Genomic DNA, 18,471 nt, shown 5'->3' with positions numbered 1-18,471 from the left:
GATGTATTCTTTACAACATTCTGACATAAAGTCAGAATGACTGTAGTCCAGGGCAAATCCTGTGATGCATGTCTATTCCTGCATAACACCTATGACTTGCAAACCTTTAGAGGACCGTAGCCCTGCTTACATGAACACAACCCCTTAGCTACCTCAGATACCTTTTGGGGAAGAGTCTGAAATAAACAAATGCACAGCCTGCTTTTCACCTCATGCTTTGTTTTGATCAAAGAAAGTCCACAGGAGAATGGAAGAGGACCTCCATGCTTATTCCTGGTGGGAGCCCTTCCACATGCATAGCATCTGTAGACCCATCCAATGGTTTATAAACATACTTCTTCTGTGTTTTCTCCACATGCAAGAGACTTACTAGAATTGTGATGTCTAAATTAACTGATGGGGCACTTTGGGGGGGGCTCAGTCTGTTAAGCATCCAACTCTTGATTTCAGTTCAGGTCATAGTCTCAGGGTCATGAGGTTGAGCCCCACGTCAGGCTCTGCGCTGGGTATAGAGCCTGCTTGAGATTCTCTCGCTCCCTCTGCCCTTCCCCAACTCACACACATCTTCTCTCTCCCTCTCTCATTCATAAATAAATAAATAAATAAATAAATTTAAGTTAATTAAAATGAAATAAAATTTAAAATTCAGTTCTGTAGTCACATTAGCCTTATTTCAAGTGCTCAATAGCAATGTGTGGCCAGTGGTTGCCACACTGAATGGTACAGATGCAAAACATTTCTATCATCAAAGAAAGTTCTACTGGATTGTACTGTCCTAGACTCTAGTCTGTACTAGATAGTACTGACCTAGACCTTCTGCAAAAAAATTCTATCAAACATTGAAGTTCATAATTCTGACTTCCTGAAAGCTCAGGCTCTTGCACACATAAGGCTCCTCTGAGCCTCTTGACAGGTGTACTTTGGAGTGGATGCAGAAATTTACTAGTTACAGCCCTGAAGCAGCACTGGGAAGACCCAGAAGATGGAACAAAATTCACATCCCCCAGCTGGCAGCCACAGCCATGTTGCTGCTTCCCTCTGCCTTGTGGGGACGGCGTGCCCACCAGAATGCTGCCATTTGCACACAGCACACAGCCACCCTGTCTAGCTTCAGCACTGATGGAATCCGTATGAACCTGAGTGCATGATGATTCATCCCCAGGGGCTGACAGGTGAGAAGGAATGAGTCATGAAATAAAACTGCATGAGAAAACTCTATCTACTCATGAAGATCACCTACCTCAAAGCTCTATGACTCAAAATTTCTCATATTTGTTCAGGATAGTTCTTTGGATTAGAGATCAGACTATACGTGCCCAGGCTTAGAATGTGGAGTAATAAAGGGTCGGGAGTCAGTACATTTATTCTTCCCCAAACTCTCATTCTTTAATTCATTTATCTTCCCTTCTCCTATCATGAAATCCAAGAGGGGATCCAAGAGAGCTTAGGACCACTTCCTGTCTGCACTTAATAATCTCCTAACTCCATCTCCCCTATAATCCTCTCCTATGTGTTTCTCAAAAGACATAATAAGAGAAGAAAGTCTCCTCAAACCCTATGTTGAATGAGAGCAAAAGAGAGAGACCACCAATCAGTGATGGACACCCTTCCCTGGTACCAGCTGTGCTCAGGTCCAGAGTCTAGTGCTGCATGGCCCAATCAAGATATAATGGGAGCCACATATGCAATTTTAGATTTTCCAGTAGCCATATTAAGAAATTAAAAAGAAACAGATGAAATTAATTTTAATAACATATTTTAATCCAAAATATCCAAAATCCTATCATTCTGACATGTCATCAATATGTTTAGATTACTAACGTGATAGTTTCTGTTTTTATTACACACAACCAGCCTTCAAAATCTAGTGTGCATTTTATACTTACAGCGCAGTACATCTCAATTCAGACTATGACATCTCACCTGCTCGACAGCTACCTGTGGAGAACGGCTACCGCACCGGACAGGACACCTGTCCAGGAATCTGGCTTTTAGGGAATTGTCTTCTCTGGTTCTCCAAGGAAAATCTAGTTCAGTGGATTCCACTTGAAAATTTATTTTCTGTCTAATTCAATCTCATTTTAGCAACCTGGCCCATTTATAGCATCTATGGGTTCTTTTGTATTTTTATTTCCATCCAAATGGTATTTGTAGATATTTCCCTGTCACTATAATCATGTTAAATAACACCCAACACTCAGTCCAGCCTTGACCTGAATATATGTCTCCTCCAAAGCAAACTGCAGCTCCCTTTTGTCAGTACGTTTTAGTTCATTTCCAATTCGTGAATGGTAGTCTACTCCCAAGCCGTTTGCACTAGTTCGGCAAGAAGAATGTGCTGGGCTGCCATGGCCCAGAACAGGATTTGACATGCATCTGTTTGTCTTCCAAAGGACTCAGCAGTCCGGACAGATTTGGGCTCGTTGCTCCTAAGTACATACCTATTTGGTAGAGAAGCGAGAAAAATAAAAATACAAATCCAAGGAGTAGGCGTTGAATTTTCTTCTTGCTCAGCCTGCCTACTTAGGGAGCAGAGCAATACTTCACTTCAGCTGTTGGCAAATGACAGCCTTGCTTCACATCCTCTCTCATTTCCTGTGCCCATGAAAGAAAATCTGTCACCTCCGTGCCCAGCATTCCCCCCTCAATCCTATAAGAGAGGTGATGGCAGGATAAAGGCCTGATTGTCAGCTAAACAGAAACTCGCACTTAGATGCCACCCAAAGCCCAGCACAAAGAGGTCAGAGGGTGAATTTAAGGGTTCAGAGCAGCTAGTGGGAGGGTGTTCATTTTTAAACCCTCAATCACTCTTTTTTCTCCCCCCTAGGAAGAGTCCCTGTTTTAAAAATCCAGGTTTTCCTTTTGGTGGACACAGATTCTTTCCTCACAGGCTCCATGGTGGGTTGACAGAGAAAAGGTGGATCCTGGCCAGGGGCTAAGCTGCAGCCCCCCAGCGGGCAGCTGGAAGACCTGGGGTCCCCTGCTGCAGCCCATCCCTGGACTCCAAGCACACCCAGCAAAAGGAGACTTGAATTAGCTTCTCAGGGAGTAAAATCTGAAGCCCTGTTGGCTCCCTTGGTGCCAGGATCTTCATGTGGGAATTTCAGTAGTTCTGTTCGGTTTCTCTGACCTCCCTGGACAAAATTCCTCCTCTGACCACATAAGCCTCACTGTTCCTTCCATCCTCCCAGGACTTTGCCCCAGACAAAGCCTATCCTGACCACCTCAGCCTGCACCACATCTCTTCCCAAAGACGCATGTCTTGTCTCCCTGTCTTCTTACTACCTTTAATGCAAATGTCATCACCCCATTTAACTTTGAGGTTTACAAGGGCTGAGACCTGAGAGGGTGGGTTAGTCATGCCCAAATCGCCCCATGGAAGCCCATGCCCATGTCATGCCTTGTTCATAAAATGCCTTGAATGTGTGAATGTTGATGAAAATGACCATGACAAATGAGATGATCATATCATCATCATCATCCATCACAAAACTGCAGCCCAAAGCCCTGCCCTGTTGGGAATGCATTTCTCAGAGCCACAAGATCCGCTCAAACCAGGTCAAGTTATTTTTTTTAACTTTGCATTCATAATCAAGACACAAACTGTTCACTCTGGGTCTGCCACCAGGGAAGGGAAAGGCAGAGGAGATGTGGAGAAGAGAATGACATTCATTCACTCAACTAAACATACACACCCACACGCGCAGCAATAATGGAGACTTCAGACCCTTGTACATCATCCACCTGTAATAGCAGAGACAGGAGTGTATCTCCCAGACGATGCCTCTGGGAGCTAACTGGTCTCTGCTGGGAAGCTGAAGCTTCCAAGGCTCCTGTAACTCAGGACGTTGAAGTACTCATGTGGCTCAGCACAGTCATCTCCCCTCCGCTCTGTGCAGAAGACCACGGGCACAGCCTCTGCCTGGATGCAGCTTCCAGCAGATGACAGAACGACGGCACTCCATTCCTCCTGTTCACACGGCATACTCCTGAGGCCACTTTCCGAAGAACGGGCTCTGAGAGATTTCTTCTGAAAACAAACAAACTACAAAGTGAGGAGGAGGGGATGTCATTCAGAAGTTATTCCCCAACATGATACATAGTTACAATCATCTCTCTCTTCCTTTCTTACACACACACACAAGCAAAGTTGTGTTCTTACCAATACCAATTCCTTAACCCTTAATTTCTCAGCCTCATCGCAGCTAGATTTCAGTACTAACCACTCCAGTGAAACTACCCTTGTTCCACATGCAGTGAGCCCCACACCCCGTGAAGCAGCTTTCTGTCTCAATTCTCTTGTTCTCTTTACTGCCTCTGACACTGCTGACCTCTTACTTTTGGAAATGTTCTCTTTCCCTGGCTCCCACAGTATCACTCTCTCCCGGTTCTCCTCCTGCAAACTCCCACCTTCACCTTCAGCCAGACCTGCTTTTCTCCTGCTCACACATTAGCTCCCCAAATAAAGGGACTCCCCAAGCTCTGCCCTCTGTTTTCTCACTCTGAACACTCTCTGAGTCACCTCATGTATATGGACCTCTACAAATACCATCTGCCCTCTGAACATTCCCAGATCTCTACCCAAATTAACCCGGGCTCCAGCCCCAAGCTCCAGACCAGCCAATGGCCAGTCACAGCAAGCTCAGACTCACTCTGTCTCAAATGAGACAATCATGTTCCCTCCCCCACAATCAGCTCCTGTCCCTACGTTCTCTTTCCTGGTTCACAGCACCAGATGACCAGAAGCCTAATGTTAAATTCCAATCAGCCATAAATTCCCAACCAATTTTATTCCTAAGTCCCTCTGAAATCACTTCCCTCTTCTCTATTCCTACCCCCACGTCTTATCTCGCCCTGTGCTTCCGGCACCCGCCTACCTCTGAACTCCCTCTTTCTTCTGGTCCAACTTTCACATGGCCACCAGCACAGTGGTAATTTAGCACTGGAAGTTGGATCAGACCATGCTTCTGTCTAAAGCCCTTGGATGGCTCCCCTTGTCTACTGAAGAGTGCTTAATCCCCCCGAGGGGCTGCAGGTGGATGTCAAGGGGTTTGTAAAACACCGTAGGTTAGTCCATAATTTCACTACATTCCCTGAAGAAGATTGTGTGTGATGCCCCCCAAAACACCTTTGGTGATTTGGTCACACTCACCTTTGCAGCTTTATCACCTGTGGTGCATCCCCACTCAACACTCCAGCTCCTGGCATACGGCCTGGGTGTCAGGCAGGGAGCATTTATTCAGAAGCTGCTATGAGCACATACTGGCTAGCTTCTTCATGTCATCTCAGCAACAGCCCTACTGAAGTTTCTGCTTTGGAATGAGCTCATATGCAGACAGGTGAAATCACTTACCCAAGGACAATCCCAGTTCTGACTTGGGTCCAGGCCATGCTCTTTCTCCTCAGCCAGGCTGCCTCTCATCTTATTGCTTCTTGAATGCCATGCACTGTTTTCTGCCTCCTCCAACTTTTTATATGATCTCCAAAAAGTTGTCTACTCTTTCCTCCAGACTCAGCTCCGTAGCACATTGTCCAAGAAGCCTTCCCTGACCTTCTGTGAGAGTGACATTCTTCCTGTTCTCTAGATGTTCTCTGTTGTAACATGCAATGCTGTCTAGAACTTATCTGTTTACCCCTCTTACTTCTCCAAACTGTGGGCTCCCTGAGGGAAGGATCTATGCTGTATTCCTCTTTGTAACCTCAGAGCCCATAACAGACATTCGATATATGTTTTGGGACTGAAAAGTGTGTGTTCACACATGCATGCGCGTGCACAGGCGTGCGTGCACACACACACACACACACACACACACACACACACACACACTCTTCCTCAGCCCATACCTAAAAGAACAGGATTTTCCAAATCAAAGGGACTCATAGTCAGACAGCTACAATTGCTATTATGGGAAAATAGAACAGACAGTGAAATCTGTTTGGGAAAACAAAGGGCATGAGGTCAGCCATTGCCCCCATATGAGAGCATCACAGGTGAAGATTGTGCTAAGCCAAGGAAATCAAAGACCAGTAGGCACAAGCAGGATGGCAGAAGAAACACCTAATGGCATCAACTGCAGAGGTGACACCCTCTCAGTCTTACTGGAGACTCTGCTCTAAAGTATGTCACTCACTCCCACCATGGGGTGCGTCCACGGGTCTGGATGACAGAATTACAAAAAGCCACACACAGGCTTGGAAAAAAACAACAAACACAAAACCAAATCCCATTCTTCCCATCATCTACTACTTCCCAGGAGAGGAAAGAGCATCCTTACTGGCTAGTGTGAGCTCAGCGGTGCACGCATATAGGCTAACAGGAAGGGTAGATAGGCTGCATGGATGTACACCATGAACAAATATCAAATATTAGGGGTGGCACTACACTGCAGGCCCTGAGGAACTTGGCCTAGATAGAAGCCATGGTCTTAGAAGGACACACAGGAGTCAGGTAGTCTCTTCCTACTCACTGTTTCATTCATTCCTTTTCAATGCAATGGCTACACCCTTACCATAGGTATGAGAAAAGGGGTCATCATTGGTCATGCTGATGCTGTGCTAAAAGAGTGCTACATCCCTTGATGCAACCCAATCCATTTCAAACATATAAATATCCAATTCTTTCTCAAAGAACTGATGGTGACCTTTGGTGCTGGTGTGTTCTCATTTCCACTCTTAGACTGGCCACCCTTGCCCTGGAATCTTGACTATTTTGGCTTCCAAAGTCTTCTGGGAAATGTAAACATTCCTGAGATGGGTCTCTCAGCTGCTCCGTTTTCATTTAATCCCTATGTATCGGGACTCTGTCATTGCCAGTACAAAAAACAAGCCTGGGGCTGAAGTGGTCCTATAGGAGCAAGAAGGGAGACTGCAGCTGGGTCCTATGAGGACAAACACTGCCCCCTGGGAGACGTGAGGAGGACAGACAGTGGGTAGTCAGTGTTATGGAGCTGGACACAGCCATCTCTCTTTTCCCTCACAGAAGATCCCCTAGGGAAACTCTTTGCAATACCTGCTTAGCAAACAATATCCATTCATTTAGTCATAATACATCCATGCAATATCAATATTTTTGAGTACCAAGTATTATAAAGTGCCACGGTAAATAAAATCTATAATAATTACAAGAATTTAATAACTAATACTTATTAATACATGCCAGGAAAAATGCCAAGTGCCTTACATGAATTACTTGACTGATGTTTTCCCACAACGCTATGAGAGCTGCATCATAATTATTCCCACTTTATAGATATTACCATAGCTACTGAAGTGGTACAGCCAGGATCCAAAGCTAGGTCTGTCTGATTCCAAAGTCCACGCTCCTAAATAATGCAACCAATGGCCTCTCCAGGTCTATAAGGAACGCTGTTGGCACCCTGCTCAGATCCTACCTGCTGGACCAGGGATCCCATTCCCCAGACACTGAGAGTATGGGCTGTGGGCAGCTCACAGCTGCCCCTTCTCTGGGGAGTGGTTGTTGGGCCCTGCCCTCTCTGGTTAGCATATGGAATTGGGGGTTGACTAAGGTGGGTTTTCAAAAATCTGGCTCCCTGCCTCAAGGTACAGCCAACTTTGCATACAATTAATTCTTGCTGCAGTCAAGTCTCCAGCTGAGACCAAGTCTGGCTGAGCTTTCTGCCTTGGCCCTATCCAGCTACTCCTTCACTACCCTTCATCTGAGAGTCCATCCCAGTAAATCACTCTCACCAAAATTCATATGTCAGGATCTATTTATGGGGATCTGATCCAAAACTGTTGCTCCTGGAAATGGCCCTAGAAGCAGACACAGGATGGTATTGTGGAGGGATCCCTCCCCAGCTGGATGGGAATACGAACCCCACTGGTGGTGGTGGAATGGGATGGGACACAGATGGAAGGGGAATCTGAGCTGGTGCCACATCACTGACATTTGAGAAGTATGGAAAAAGAGTGGTTATTCAAATTGTGGGATTGAGTAGCTTTTACTAAATTCTCCCCAGTACATGGAGCGGGGAGCATGACAGGCTCAGATCTCTCAGCACCTGGAAGCAAAGTGTGAAGAGTCAAAGCTCCTTCTTGATAGCATTTCAAGAAACACACATCTCTGGCACTGAAGACCAGGCACAGGACCTAACTGTAAGAGAGATAGAACTTCAAAGTAGGCTGGATTGTAAGCTTGTGCAAGTCTCTTATGCTTAGAAAAGGAGAGATATTTATGACTTGGGAAGAGGATCTCTGGGTAGACTCACTGAGAACCACCTGCTTCTCTTGTATCCTATGGAGCTACAAAAATGGCCCACTTCTCCTTGATGGAAGTTATGGCCCTGTTAGGACCTGTGTCCCCTACAGGCCATCAGCCCCATATTTAGGGCAAGACTGCAGCCTACAGTACCTGAGGGAATGACAGGAATGCTTAAGGAGGAGAGAGGTTATACCTAAAGGACACGGCCAACATGTACCGGCAGCAATGGGAGAACATGTCTGGGAGTGAATTCTCAGAGCGAAGGGGCATGCTGGGCAAGCAAAATATGAGACTGGCCAATATTGGGACACATCTCGTGACTTAAGATATAACACCCTCACAAGGACTCTGGAAGACAATACTAATACACTGCTGTCAAGAGAGATACCAACACCACTTTGGCAAACTAAGGAAGAAAGAACCCAAACCCTCAGACAAGTAGGGATGCAATGATGGACGTATGTAAAATCATAAGGAACATATATATATTGGTCTCTATCCTCAGTTTCTACTAATATTTAGTCCTTAACCCCAGTTCCTGACACAATGCTCCTTAAACTCTTATAATTTGCTGAGTGATAGGAATGTTTTATATAGGACTCCTAAATGGCTTGGAATTTCCTGGTGATAGGAGTGTCTTTGTTCCAATGAGGTGACGTTGGGTGGGCTCCAGGATGGAGGCTGGTCACTAGAAAGACCAAGCCATGATTACAAGCTTGGAACTTTCATCTCCACCACCCATTCTGCAGAAAAAAGAGAGGGGCTGGAACATGAGCTAATAATCAATTTTGCTTACATGATGAAGTCTCCATAAAAATCCCACAAGTATGGAGTTCAAAGAGCTTCCAGTTTTCTAAAAAAATATCCACATGTCAGGAGGGTAACACCCCCCAGCTCTCCAGGGACAGATACTCTTGTGCTTGGACCCTTACTGACCTCATCCTGTGTATCTCTTTCATCTGGCTATTCATCTGTATCCTTTATCATATTCTTTATTATATAACAAACCAGTAAATGTAAGTCAGTGTTCCTCTGAATTCTGTGAGCTGTCAACAAATGATCAAATCCAAGGAGGGGGTTGTAGAAACTTCAATTTATAGTTGGTCAGTCAGAAGTACAGGTGACAGTCTGGGACTTGCAGTTGGGCTGAAAGTGAGGGCAGTCCTGTAGGACTGAGCCCTTAATGTGTGGGTTCTGATGTTAACTCCAAGTAGATAGTGTCAGAACTGAATTGATTGTAGGACACCCAGATGGTATAGAAGAATTGGTCAGTGTGGGAATAAACCCACCCATCTGTTGTTTAGAAGTGTTCTGTGCAGTGTTAAGAGTAGAGAAGAAGAAAAAAACAGAGTTTTCCCCAATATAACCTACTAAATCAGGGATTGGCAAACTAAGGCCCATGGCTCAAATCTGGCCTACCACAGATTTTTGTACTGCCCGTGAGCTAAAAATGATTTTTATATTTTTAAGTGGTTGAAAACAAATTCAAAAGAAAAATAATATTTCATGACACATGAAAATTATATGAAATTCAAATTTCAGTGTTTATAAATAAAGGTTTGTTGGCACACAGCCATACTCATCCATTTACATATTGTCTGTGGTGCTTTCATGCTGCAATGGCAGAGTTGAACTGTTGCAACAGAGACCGTATAGCCCACAAAGTCTAAAAGATTTACTACCTGGCCCTTTACAGAGAAACTTGGTCGATCCCTGTACTACATAATTTTGAAAATCCAATAGCTGATTATGTTTCTAGCAAAGATCCAGAGGACACTCTTTTACAAAGGTGAAAAAGAATGTGCTAGTGAAGAAAGCACCAGCATTACTGGGAACCTCAGTGGTATCTCTCCTCTGTAGGCTGGGGCTGAATGCTTTTATAGACCTGGATCCCTAGTAGCAATAGGAATGAGGAGACCCCAAAATGATATAGGGGCAGATGGTAGCACTTAAGAAACAAAGTGGATGTAGTTACTGCAATGGCAGCCTGACCCACCAGGATATTAAGATGGCTAATAAAGCACAGTCTCCTAAGATAAATATGGATGGACAACCAACAGGGAGGGGTGTTGCTTATCTATGGACAAGAGATCAAGAATACATGAGAGAAGACTGAGACCAGGAACCCACCCATGGAAAGTCAAAATCTCTTGCCCAGTTTCCAGGTCTGTGAGCAGCAAGGGTGGATACCAACCGTTCACCCGCCAACTCTGCTCTCCAGCCTTCTGCACCTGATTCTGTTTCCTAAGAAGACAGAACTATGTGTACTGCATCAGCAGACTTCCTTGCCCTCAGGCTTGGGTTTGGGCTCAACCAATGCAGAGCAACAGTAGAGGATGAAGGCAAGGAGAGTGAGGTGAGGAGATATATATATATATATATATATATATATATATATATATATATATTCCCCTGGCATTCTCTCTGCATAGTTGCCTTAGACTGGCTATAACCTTCAATCAAAGATTACAGTACTTCTCAAGCTGGTCCCCTCCACACATGTCTCCCTTTCCAGGTTCTAGTAATCACCTTCTCCCCTTTCCCTTAAAGACTAGGGGTGACAGTACACTGCTACACTTCTCCTAATGGTTTCCTTAATGCTGCCCAGTACTTCGTAACTGTCCGTTTTAAACTGTCTTCAAGCCACCCGCCTTGAGAGTACTACATGTTCCCAGCTGTATCTAATTATATCACTGTACAATTGCTGAAAATCAAAGAGAAAGAAAGTTTTCAAAGGAATGAGAAGAAAAAGCCATATCTTCAAAGGAGCAAAAATAAGATTCCCATAGTTTCTCAACAGAAATATGGGAAGCCAGAGACAATAGAAAAATGTTTTCCATGTGCTGAAAGAAAGTAACTGCCAACATAGAATTGTATACCCAGCAAAACAAATATATCATTTTTAAATTAAGGAAAAATTAAAGATATTTTCAGACAAAAAAAAAAAAAAACCAAGATAATTCATCACCTACACAAAAGGAAATATAAGCAATATTATTCAGACAGAAGGAAAATGATCCTAGGTACAAGACAGGAAATGCAGGAAGAAGTAAAGAGCAACAGAAAGGGTAAATCTAAGTGAATAGTGACTCTAAAAACAATACTAATTTCTTGCAGGGTCTAAAATATATATAAAACTAAAACACATGGTAATAATAGCAATAAGTTGGGAAAGTAGGTAAAAAAGAGTTAATGCGCCCTAAGATTCTTGCAAAATCCAAGACATGATTAAAGCACTAATTTATACTGTACTTGAATAAGTCAGGGGTATGATTTGTAATATCTAGTGTAACCACTAAAAGAATAGCAAATCTAGCATAATTACCAAATAGATCTTTTTATAATAGTAAGTACTTAATTCAAAAGACAGCAAGAAAGAGTAGGGGAAAAAACAGGCAAAACATATATGAAGAAAATAAGGTGGTAGCTGTAAACCCACATATATCAGTAATAACAGCACCAAGCACATGGTCCAGAGAAAGAAATGTCAGGGATGAAGAGCTGGGTTGTTCACTGAGCCAAACCCAGTTTGGGGGGAAAGTGAATCAGGAACAAGGGAGCAGGGTCTAGGATGAGGTGGAAAACGATGTTGGCAATCACAGACTTGCTTTCCCCCAAATGTTTGGTGACTGAAATTAAGGCGACCTGGGATGGCTTTAAAAGTCCAAAAGGGCAGACAAAACAGGGAGCAGAAATTTTTTCATTCATCCTAATCAGTAGCTACCAGTTTACAACACAAGCACATTCATCTAATTCTTCATTGTTTACAAGGCTGTCACAGGCACTGTGCCACCTGTTCATCACAGCTCTGTGACACAGACCAAGTAGAATCACCATCATCCCCACTTTCTGGATGAGGAAATGGAGACACGGGAGACTCCACAACTTTCCCTGTAATCACCCTCAATGCTGAGCTCAGACTCGACATCATCTACTTCCCCATCCAGCACTCTTTCAGCTGCATGACCTCTTAAGCTAGAGCAACAGAGGATGTATAGCCTACTGATCTTGCCATGTACCTTTTTCCCCTAAATTTCGGGAATGTTTATTTCTCATCCTGTAGAACTGCTGGGTAGCCCAACACCACAGAAGGTTGTTAAAATTACATAAGCTAACACACAAAAATCCCTAGTACCGGGTAGATGCCCAAAATACAGCAAACTCACAATAGATAAATCAAACTCTCTAGGGAGTGGCTTCAGGGACAGGCAAGAACTAGGAGCTGTAGGTGACAGCAAGATGGGGGGGAATACAGGTCCAGCCTTTCTGCAGTTCCCAGACAAGGAAAGCGACAGAAGAAGAGCATAAACAACTGCACTGAAAGGCAGAGAAAGGACTGTAAAACAGATATGTAGGGCAGCGGGGGAGAGCACATCAAGGTCTCTCTCTGGACAGGAAGGGGACATGAAAGGATAGGGTGTCAGGGGCAGAGTGGCCATGACTGAGATGTACAGCCACAGTCTTTACCTTTCTGGTCAATGTGACCACCACGATGACTGCCATGCAGATGACTGCCAGCACTATGGCCATGGCTCCAAGCAGTGGGATCTGGAACCCAGCGCTGCGCTCAGCCACTGGAGGGGCGACAAAGTGAAGACGGGGGGGTGGTGAAAGCCAGAAGCAAAGGGCAGCCATTACACAGGGAAGCCTGTGTGTCAGGGCACAGAGGTGCAGGCTGGCCAGGTCTTTCGGTAACCATAGGACTGGAGTCTTTAAGCCCAGCTCCTTGAACAGAAGAGCATCTACCTGGCTTACTATAAAATCAATGGCTAATCTCTGGAACCAAAGCAGACCATTGTTAACACTCCCTTCCTCTATTCGACAAAATCACTTTCCATGCTAATCATGAAATGAAACAAAAAATAACATCCAGAAAAAAAAACCCAGAGAGTGAACATTTTATTAAATTTCATATTTATAATCATACTAGTAAAAAATGTTTAATTAAAAATTAAAATTAATTAATTAAAGCATAAAAAAGAGGGGGGAAAGAATATAACCTTTCACATTAAACCTGTAACATTTTTCCATCTGTGAGACCCTGGAGAGAGTAACGTTCTGGAGGTTTATCCTGTTTTTTCTCAGCACCTGGCACATAGCAGGTGCTTAATAAATATTTGCAATATGGAATTAAAGCATGAACAAATGAATTTCCACTAAGACATAAAGTGTAAGGAGGAAAAGCAGAAAGGGAGTTTTGAAAAGAGTGACAGCTGATTCAAGGACAGCAAGAGAGAAACAGAACAATTGCTCAGATGTGTGCTGTACTGTAGGTAGAAGGGTTTCCAGGCTGCCTTGTCCTATTCCCACCTCCTTCCTACGAGCTTGGGCAGATCCCAGAGGTGCAGGGAAGTTTTGAGAGAAGGGTGTAGCAGAGGCAGGCCCTCTTCCCTCTAAGGGCTTACACTGTGGGAAAGGTGGCTAAGGAATGCAGTCACTAAGGACAAGGCAGTGCCCATAGGACCCACACGGTACCAGGGGGGAGGGAGCCCAAGCTCCCCAGGATGAGTTCCTCCTGCACCGCAGACTCAGCCTCTTGCTTTGGCCACAGGTAGGGGAAGAGGGCAGATGGGGAGCAAAGTAGTCATGGAGAACACAGCTTCTGGGGGCAGAAGGGCTGTGGCGGGCTGTGCATAGAACCAGAAAGGATATAGGCTCTTCCCCACATGCAGCATTGACCTATACCAGAGCCAGCCAAGAAGCAGCATTGACCTATACCAGAGCCAGCCAAGAAGCAGCATTGAAAAGAACTTTAAAGTAGCCTTTTATCTTCTCAGTCTACACATATTTTGCTAACTCATAAAGCTTAATCTCCAACACAATCGATAGTAACAGGCAGAAGCTCTGAGGGTCTAGGGCCTCTGTTGGTTGAGGGCCTGACTCTTGATTTCAGCTCGGGCAATGATTCTGGGGTTGTGGGATCAAGCCCTGTCAGGCTACACCCTAAGTGCGGAGCCTGCTTAAGATTCTCATTCTCTCTCTCTCTCTCAAATAAAAAATAAAATAAAATAAAAAGCAAAAAGCTCTGAGGGTGTAATTTAATGGAACCCGATCATCTGTGTTAAAACCAGCTCTACTGCTCTGAGCAACTGTAAGGCCCAGCCTTCACCTCCATCAAATAGTGACATGGGAGTGGCTGGCAGTAAGAGCTAACAGTACTTACCATGTTCCAGGCCTTGTTTTTTCTTTTTTTCTTTTTCAGTTTATTTATTTATTTTGAGAAACACAGAGACAGCACTAGTGGGGGAGGGGCAGAGAGAGAAGGAGAGAGAATCCCAAGCAGGTTCCACAGTGCTGTCAGTGAAGAGCCCAATGCGGAGCCCAAACCCACGAAACCGTGAGATCATGACCTGAGCCGAAACCAAGAATTGGATGCTTAACTGACTGAGCCACCCAGGCGCCCCATTCCAGGCCTTGTTTCAGGGCATTTTCTTGTAGTATGGTATTCAGTCCTATGTTAGAACCTCATAAGGTTACATCTATTTTCATTTCACAGATAAGAAAATCAATGCACAGAGAAGCTGAGTAATCTTGTCTGAGGTCAACAGCAGCACCAAGATTTGGACCCAGGCTCTCTGGTGTCATAGTCTGAGCTCATCACCACTCTGCTATACTGTTTCTCAGATGCAAAAATCTTTTCCCACTTTGCAGAGAACTGGTTTAAGTGTTCAGGTGATAATGAATTTGAGAGCACTCTGGAAACTATGAAGTACCATACAAAGGTAAATTATTATGTATTTACATTTAGCACACACTGTGTTTTAATCCTTTGTAAAACTTAAAAGCTAGGGGTGCCTGAGTGGCTCAGTCGATTGAGCATCTGACTTCAGTTCAAGTCATGATTTCGAGGTTGAGAGTTTGAGTCCCACATCGGGCTCTCTGCTGTCAGGGCAGAGCCTGCTTCAGATCCTCTGTCTCCCTCTCTTTCTGCCCCTCCCCTGCTCTCTCTCTCTCTCTCAAAAATAAATAAACATAAAAAAAAAACTTAGAAGTTAATTCTTTCTTTTTATTTTTTTAAATGTTTATATTTGAAAGAGAGAGAGAGACAGCATAAGCTAGGGTGGGGCAGAGAGAGAGGGAGACACAGAATCTGAGGCAGGCTCCAGGCTCTGAGCTGTTAGCACAGAGCTCAAAGTGGGGCTCAAACTCATGAACTGTGAGATCACGACCTGAGCCAAAGTCAGACACTTAACTGACTGAGCCACCCAGGTGCCCCAGAAGCTAATTCTAATTTGCCTGGTTAATCCTAAACCAATAAATGAGAACCCTTCCCAAATGACCTTACTAAGTGTTCTTCCTAACCAACACATATAAGATGCCCTTCTTACGCAAAACAGTGGCTCTCAATTCTGGCTGCACATCTGAATCACCAGGCATGCTTTTAGAATCTATTACATCCCAACTTTGCCCCTAGAGATTCTGATTAAATTGGTCTGGGATGCGGCTCCAGCATCAGTGTCATTTAAAAGCTCCCTGGTGATTTGAATGTGAACCAGGGTTGAAAGACCCTGTTCTTACAGTGTTTAGCAGGAACACATCTTCTGTTCTGGAGGATGAAAGTTCATTAGCCACCCTGCTCCAGAGCGCATACCTGAGCTTTGTAGGACCTCCAGAAAGAGTGTCCCTCTGTAAATCCCGTCGGGGTAGGTGTGATAGGTACAAAAGTACTCCCCTGTATCATTCCTGGTCAGCGACTGCAGGGTGAGGCCCAGGTTGGGGCCGGGGACCACTCGCTCCCTGAAGGCTGGGCAGAGGTACCACCCCAGGTTAGCATGATGAACGGCCAGAAGTTGGTCCTGCTGCTCCCAGTTGACCTGTGTCACTTTGGCAGTGGTAGAGGAGAGGCGACATTGCAAGGTGACAGAGCCACCTTCCTCTGCAGAAACGTTCCCCATTGTTACTATCCTGCCTGACATGGCTCCTAGGGAAGGGGAGAAAATGTGCATGAGTCCTATGTCAACAGCTGTCCTGGAATGTTCCTATAGAAATCCTAAAGGGCTTTGAGGCTAGATTTGGTCTGTGGAATGACAGTGTCTCCTGTCCATCCTGTCACTCCCCACATGGACTAAACTGCTAAACTTCACCCACTCAGGATATGCTGCTATAATCTAGCTTCATGACAAGCTCTTTGATTATTTCCATGTACTTATTTTGTCTCCCTACCTACAACATAAGCCCTGTCAGCCACCACTTCTGTTTTACTTCAGCTTCCAGCAGCCAGTTCTACGCTGGGCACACTACTCCTTGAAATAAAACCTTGCTGTTTGTCTGACTGCTGTTTGAGGTTCCTGGAAAAACCTTCAGGAAAGCCACAAAATCCAAAGGAAAGGAAGACTGGAGAGAAACTTGTTTCTCCCAGACAAAACTACCCTCCTCAGCACTGACCACTGCCCATCATCTGGGTACAGCTCCACCCTCAAATGGTTCAAAAAAAACAACATACAAATTAAATTATAATATAGTGTCTCAATATCTGTGCCCCCCTCAGAAACATATGTCTATGATTTTGATTATGGAAGGAACCATATCTAATGTAAATTCAGTCTATAATGGTAGACTCTCTGGAATCTGTGAAGAAGACATTTTTGATCCACAGAAAATGTACAATGTCTTTCTAGAAGTTTCCTCAAGGACAGAAGAAAGAACGATGAAACAGGAGTGAACTTCTACATGCAAACTGATCATCCCTCCTCCTTGTTTCCTTTCTCTCCCCATTTCCTTTCTTGGGTTGGCCAGTCAGACACCCCAACCCCAAGGCCTCTATCTGCCACCCAAAACAGAACCTGCTTACCAGATGCTGCCTTTTCTCACATGAGGGGCCACAGGATTCTGAAAACCATGCCTTTCCTTCCCTCACTTCCACTCCCAGACTTATTTCCTCCTTCTGTTTCTCCAGTTCCAGGCTGGATTTATAGGCCTTACCTGAGGTGGGGAGGGGAGCCTGCCTCAGCCCCTGTGCCCAAATCAGGAAGAGATACCACTGCATGCTTCTGCCCAGCGGGGGGCCCACAGGAAGCAGCCTAGGCCTCTTCTACCACGGAAACTGGAGGACTGTGGCTGGCAGGCTAAAACTGAGCCTATGAGGAGAGAGGGTCTCGGAAAAACTGAGTTCAGCAGAAACAATGTCAGAGACAGATTAAAAAAAAAAAAAGCTCTCAACAAGTACACAAACTGCATAGGTTGAGCCACAAGAAAGACCATGAAGGAAACACACTAAAAAATAAACAAAAATGTGGTTACAGATGCATTGGTCTTTGGGTTACTATTAGTTAACCTGTTGTTTTTAAATTCTGTCTTGATGCACTTGTTTTGTATCAGCCTTTGTCTAACAAGTTCAAGGGCCCTGTGTATCTGGTAACGCCCAAGATTCTGAAGAGCCTGTGGAGGTCACTGGGCTACCCTGGCTTCATCCTACTAAAAAATGTGCACCCATAAGAGAAATCTAAGTTTGCATACTTTACAGACCAAGACTTGCGCTTGAAATCTAATGAGCCAGTGAACAAGAGGCATTTACTTCAGAGACTAGATGTGGGCAGGACAAAAAGTCTCAGACAACAGAGCAACTTTCCTTTAAATGAGGTCCTTTTCTTGAATCTGATTTCTTCTGTCTCGTCTATCTGGACTGAGATTTTGTTAAACTCTGGCTTAGTTTCTCTAACCCAGCAGAGTCAGAGGAGACCAGAAGAGGGAGTTTTCTTATGACTGGTGACTCCCCATCCCCTGCCCATGAAAATCACTAGTGCAGAGGAGGATGAGCCCCAATTACCTGACCCTGGAAAGGAGCTGATCAATACTCATCTGGAGTTTCCAGCTCATTATCAAGTTGTACTGTTGACCCATCCTTCTTCCTTCCTTCCCTCTGTTCTTTTATTCACTTGAGAGTCCAAAGAGCCTACGAAACACCAGACTCAGCACGAGGCTCTGGGAACACAGGATGAATAATCACAGCCCCTGCCTTCAGATACTCAAAGCTTGCTCTCCAGTGAAGCTACACTCTGGGCGAAGGAGGTGGAGGGTCTCTGTTCACCTGCCTCTAGGGCTCACCTCTGCTACCTTGGGCATGTTTCATGGTGCACATCCTGAAAATCTGCTGTTCCACCAGGAGGAACATCTAAAGCCTGGTGCTGTGCCCCTCCACTCCAGAGAAGCAACCTGAGTGTTCCACACTGTCCACGCTCCTGTCCTCCTGTTCCCCTTCTCCCCCACAGGATGCTCCATCTCAAACCACTTTCCTGTCTTCCCTGGGTTCC

At 44.8% G+C, this 18,471-nt stretch overlaps 1 protein-coding gene across 4 annotated transcripts; it reads right to left on the bottom strand.

The window, feature by feature from the left end:
* Positions 1-1,739: 1,739 nt before the first annotated feature.
* On the bottom strand, positions 1,740-17,441 carry TIGIT (T cell immunoreceptor with Ig and ITIM domains). Of its 4 annotated transcripts, XM_019448427.2 has the most exons (5): positions 17,144-17,441; positions 15,813-16,142; positions 12,689-12,795; positions 3,745-4,045; positions 1,740-2,441 (listed from the first exon to the last, which is right to left on the bottom strand). In XM_019448427.2, exons 1-4 carry the CDS (start codon positions 17,205-17,207, stop codon positions 3,794-3,796), a joined length of 753 nt encoding a protein of 250 aa, XP_019303972.1. In that variant the 5' UTR covers positions 17,208-17,441; the 3' UTR covers positions 1,740-2,441; positions 3,745-3,793. The 4 variants fall into 4 exon arrangements, with proteins under 4 accessions (XP_019303972.1, XP_053759341.1, XP_019303974.1 ...); XM_053903366.1 differs by having other exon boundaries at positions 1,740-4,045; positions 17,144-17,440; XM_019448429.2 differs by having other exon boundaries at positions 1,740-4,027; positions 17,144-17,440.
* Positions 17,442-18,471: the final 1,030 nt, after the last annotated feature.

The sequence above is a fragment of the Panthera pardus genome, unplaced genomic scaffold, assembly GCF_024362965.1.
Source record: "Panthera pardus isolate Hobbes unplaced genomic scaffold, ASM2436296v1 HiC_scaffold_16, whole genome shotgun sequence".
Lineage (NCBI taxonomy): Eukaryota > Metazoa > Chordata > Mammalia > Carnivora > Felidae > Panthera > Panthera pardus.
Note: the sequence above shows the minus strand (reverse complement) of the source record. Positions and strands in the feature narration are given on the sequence as shown.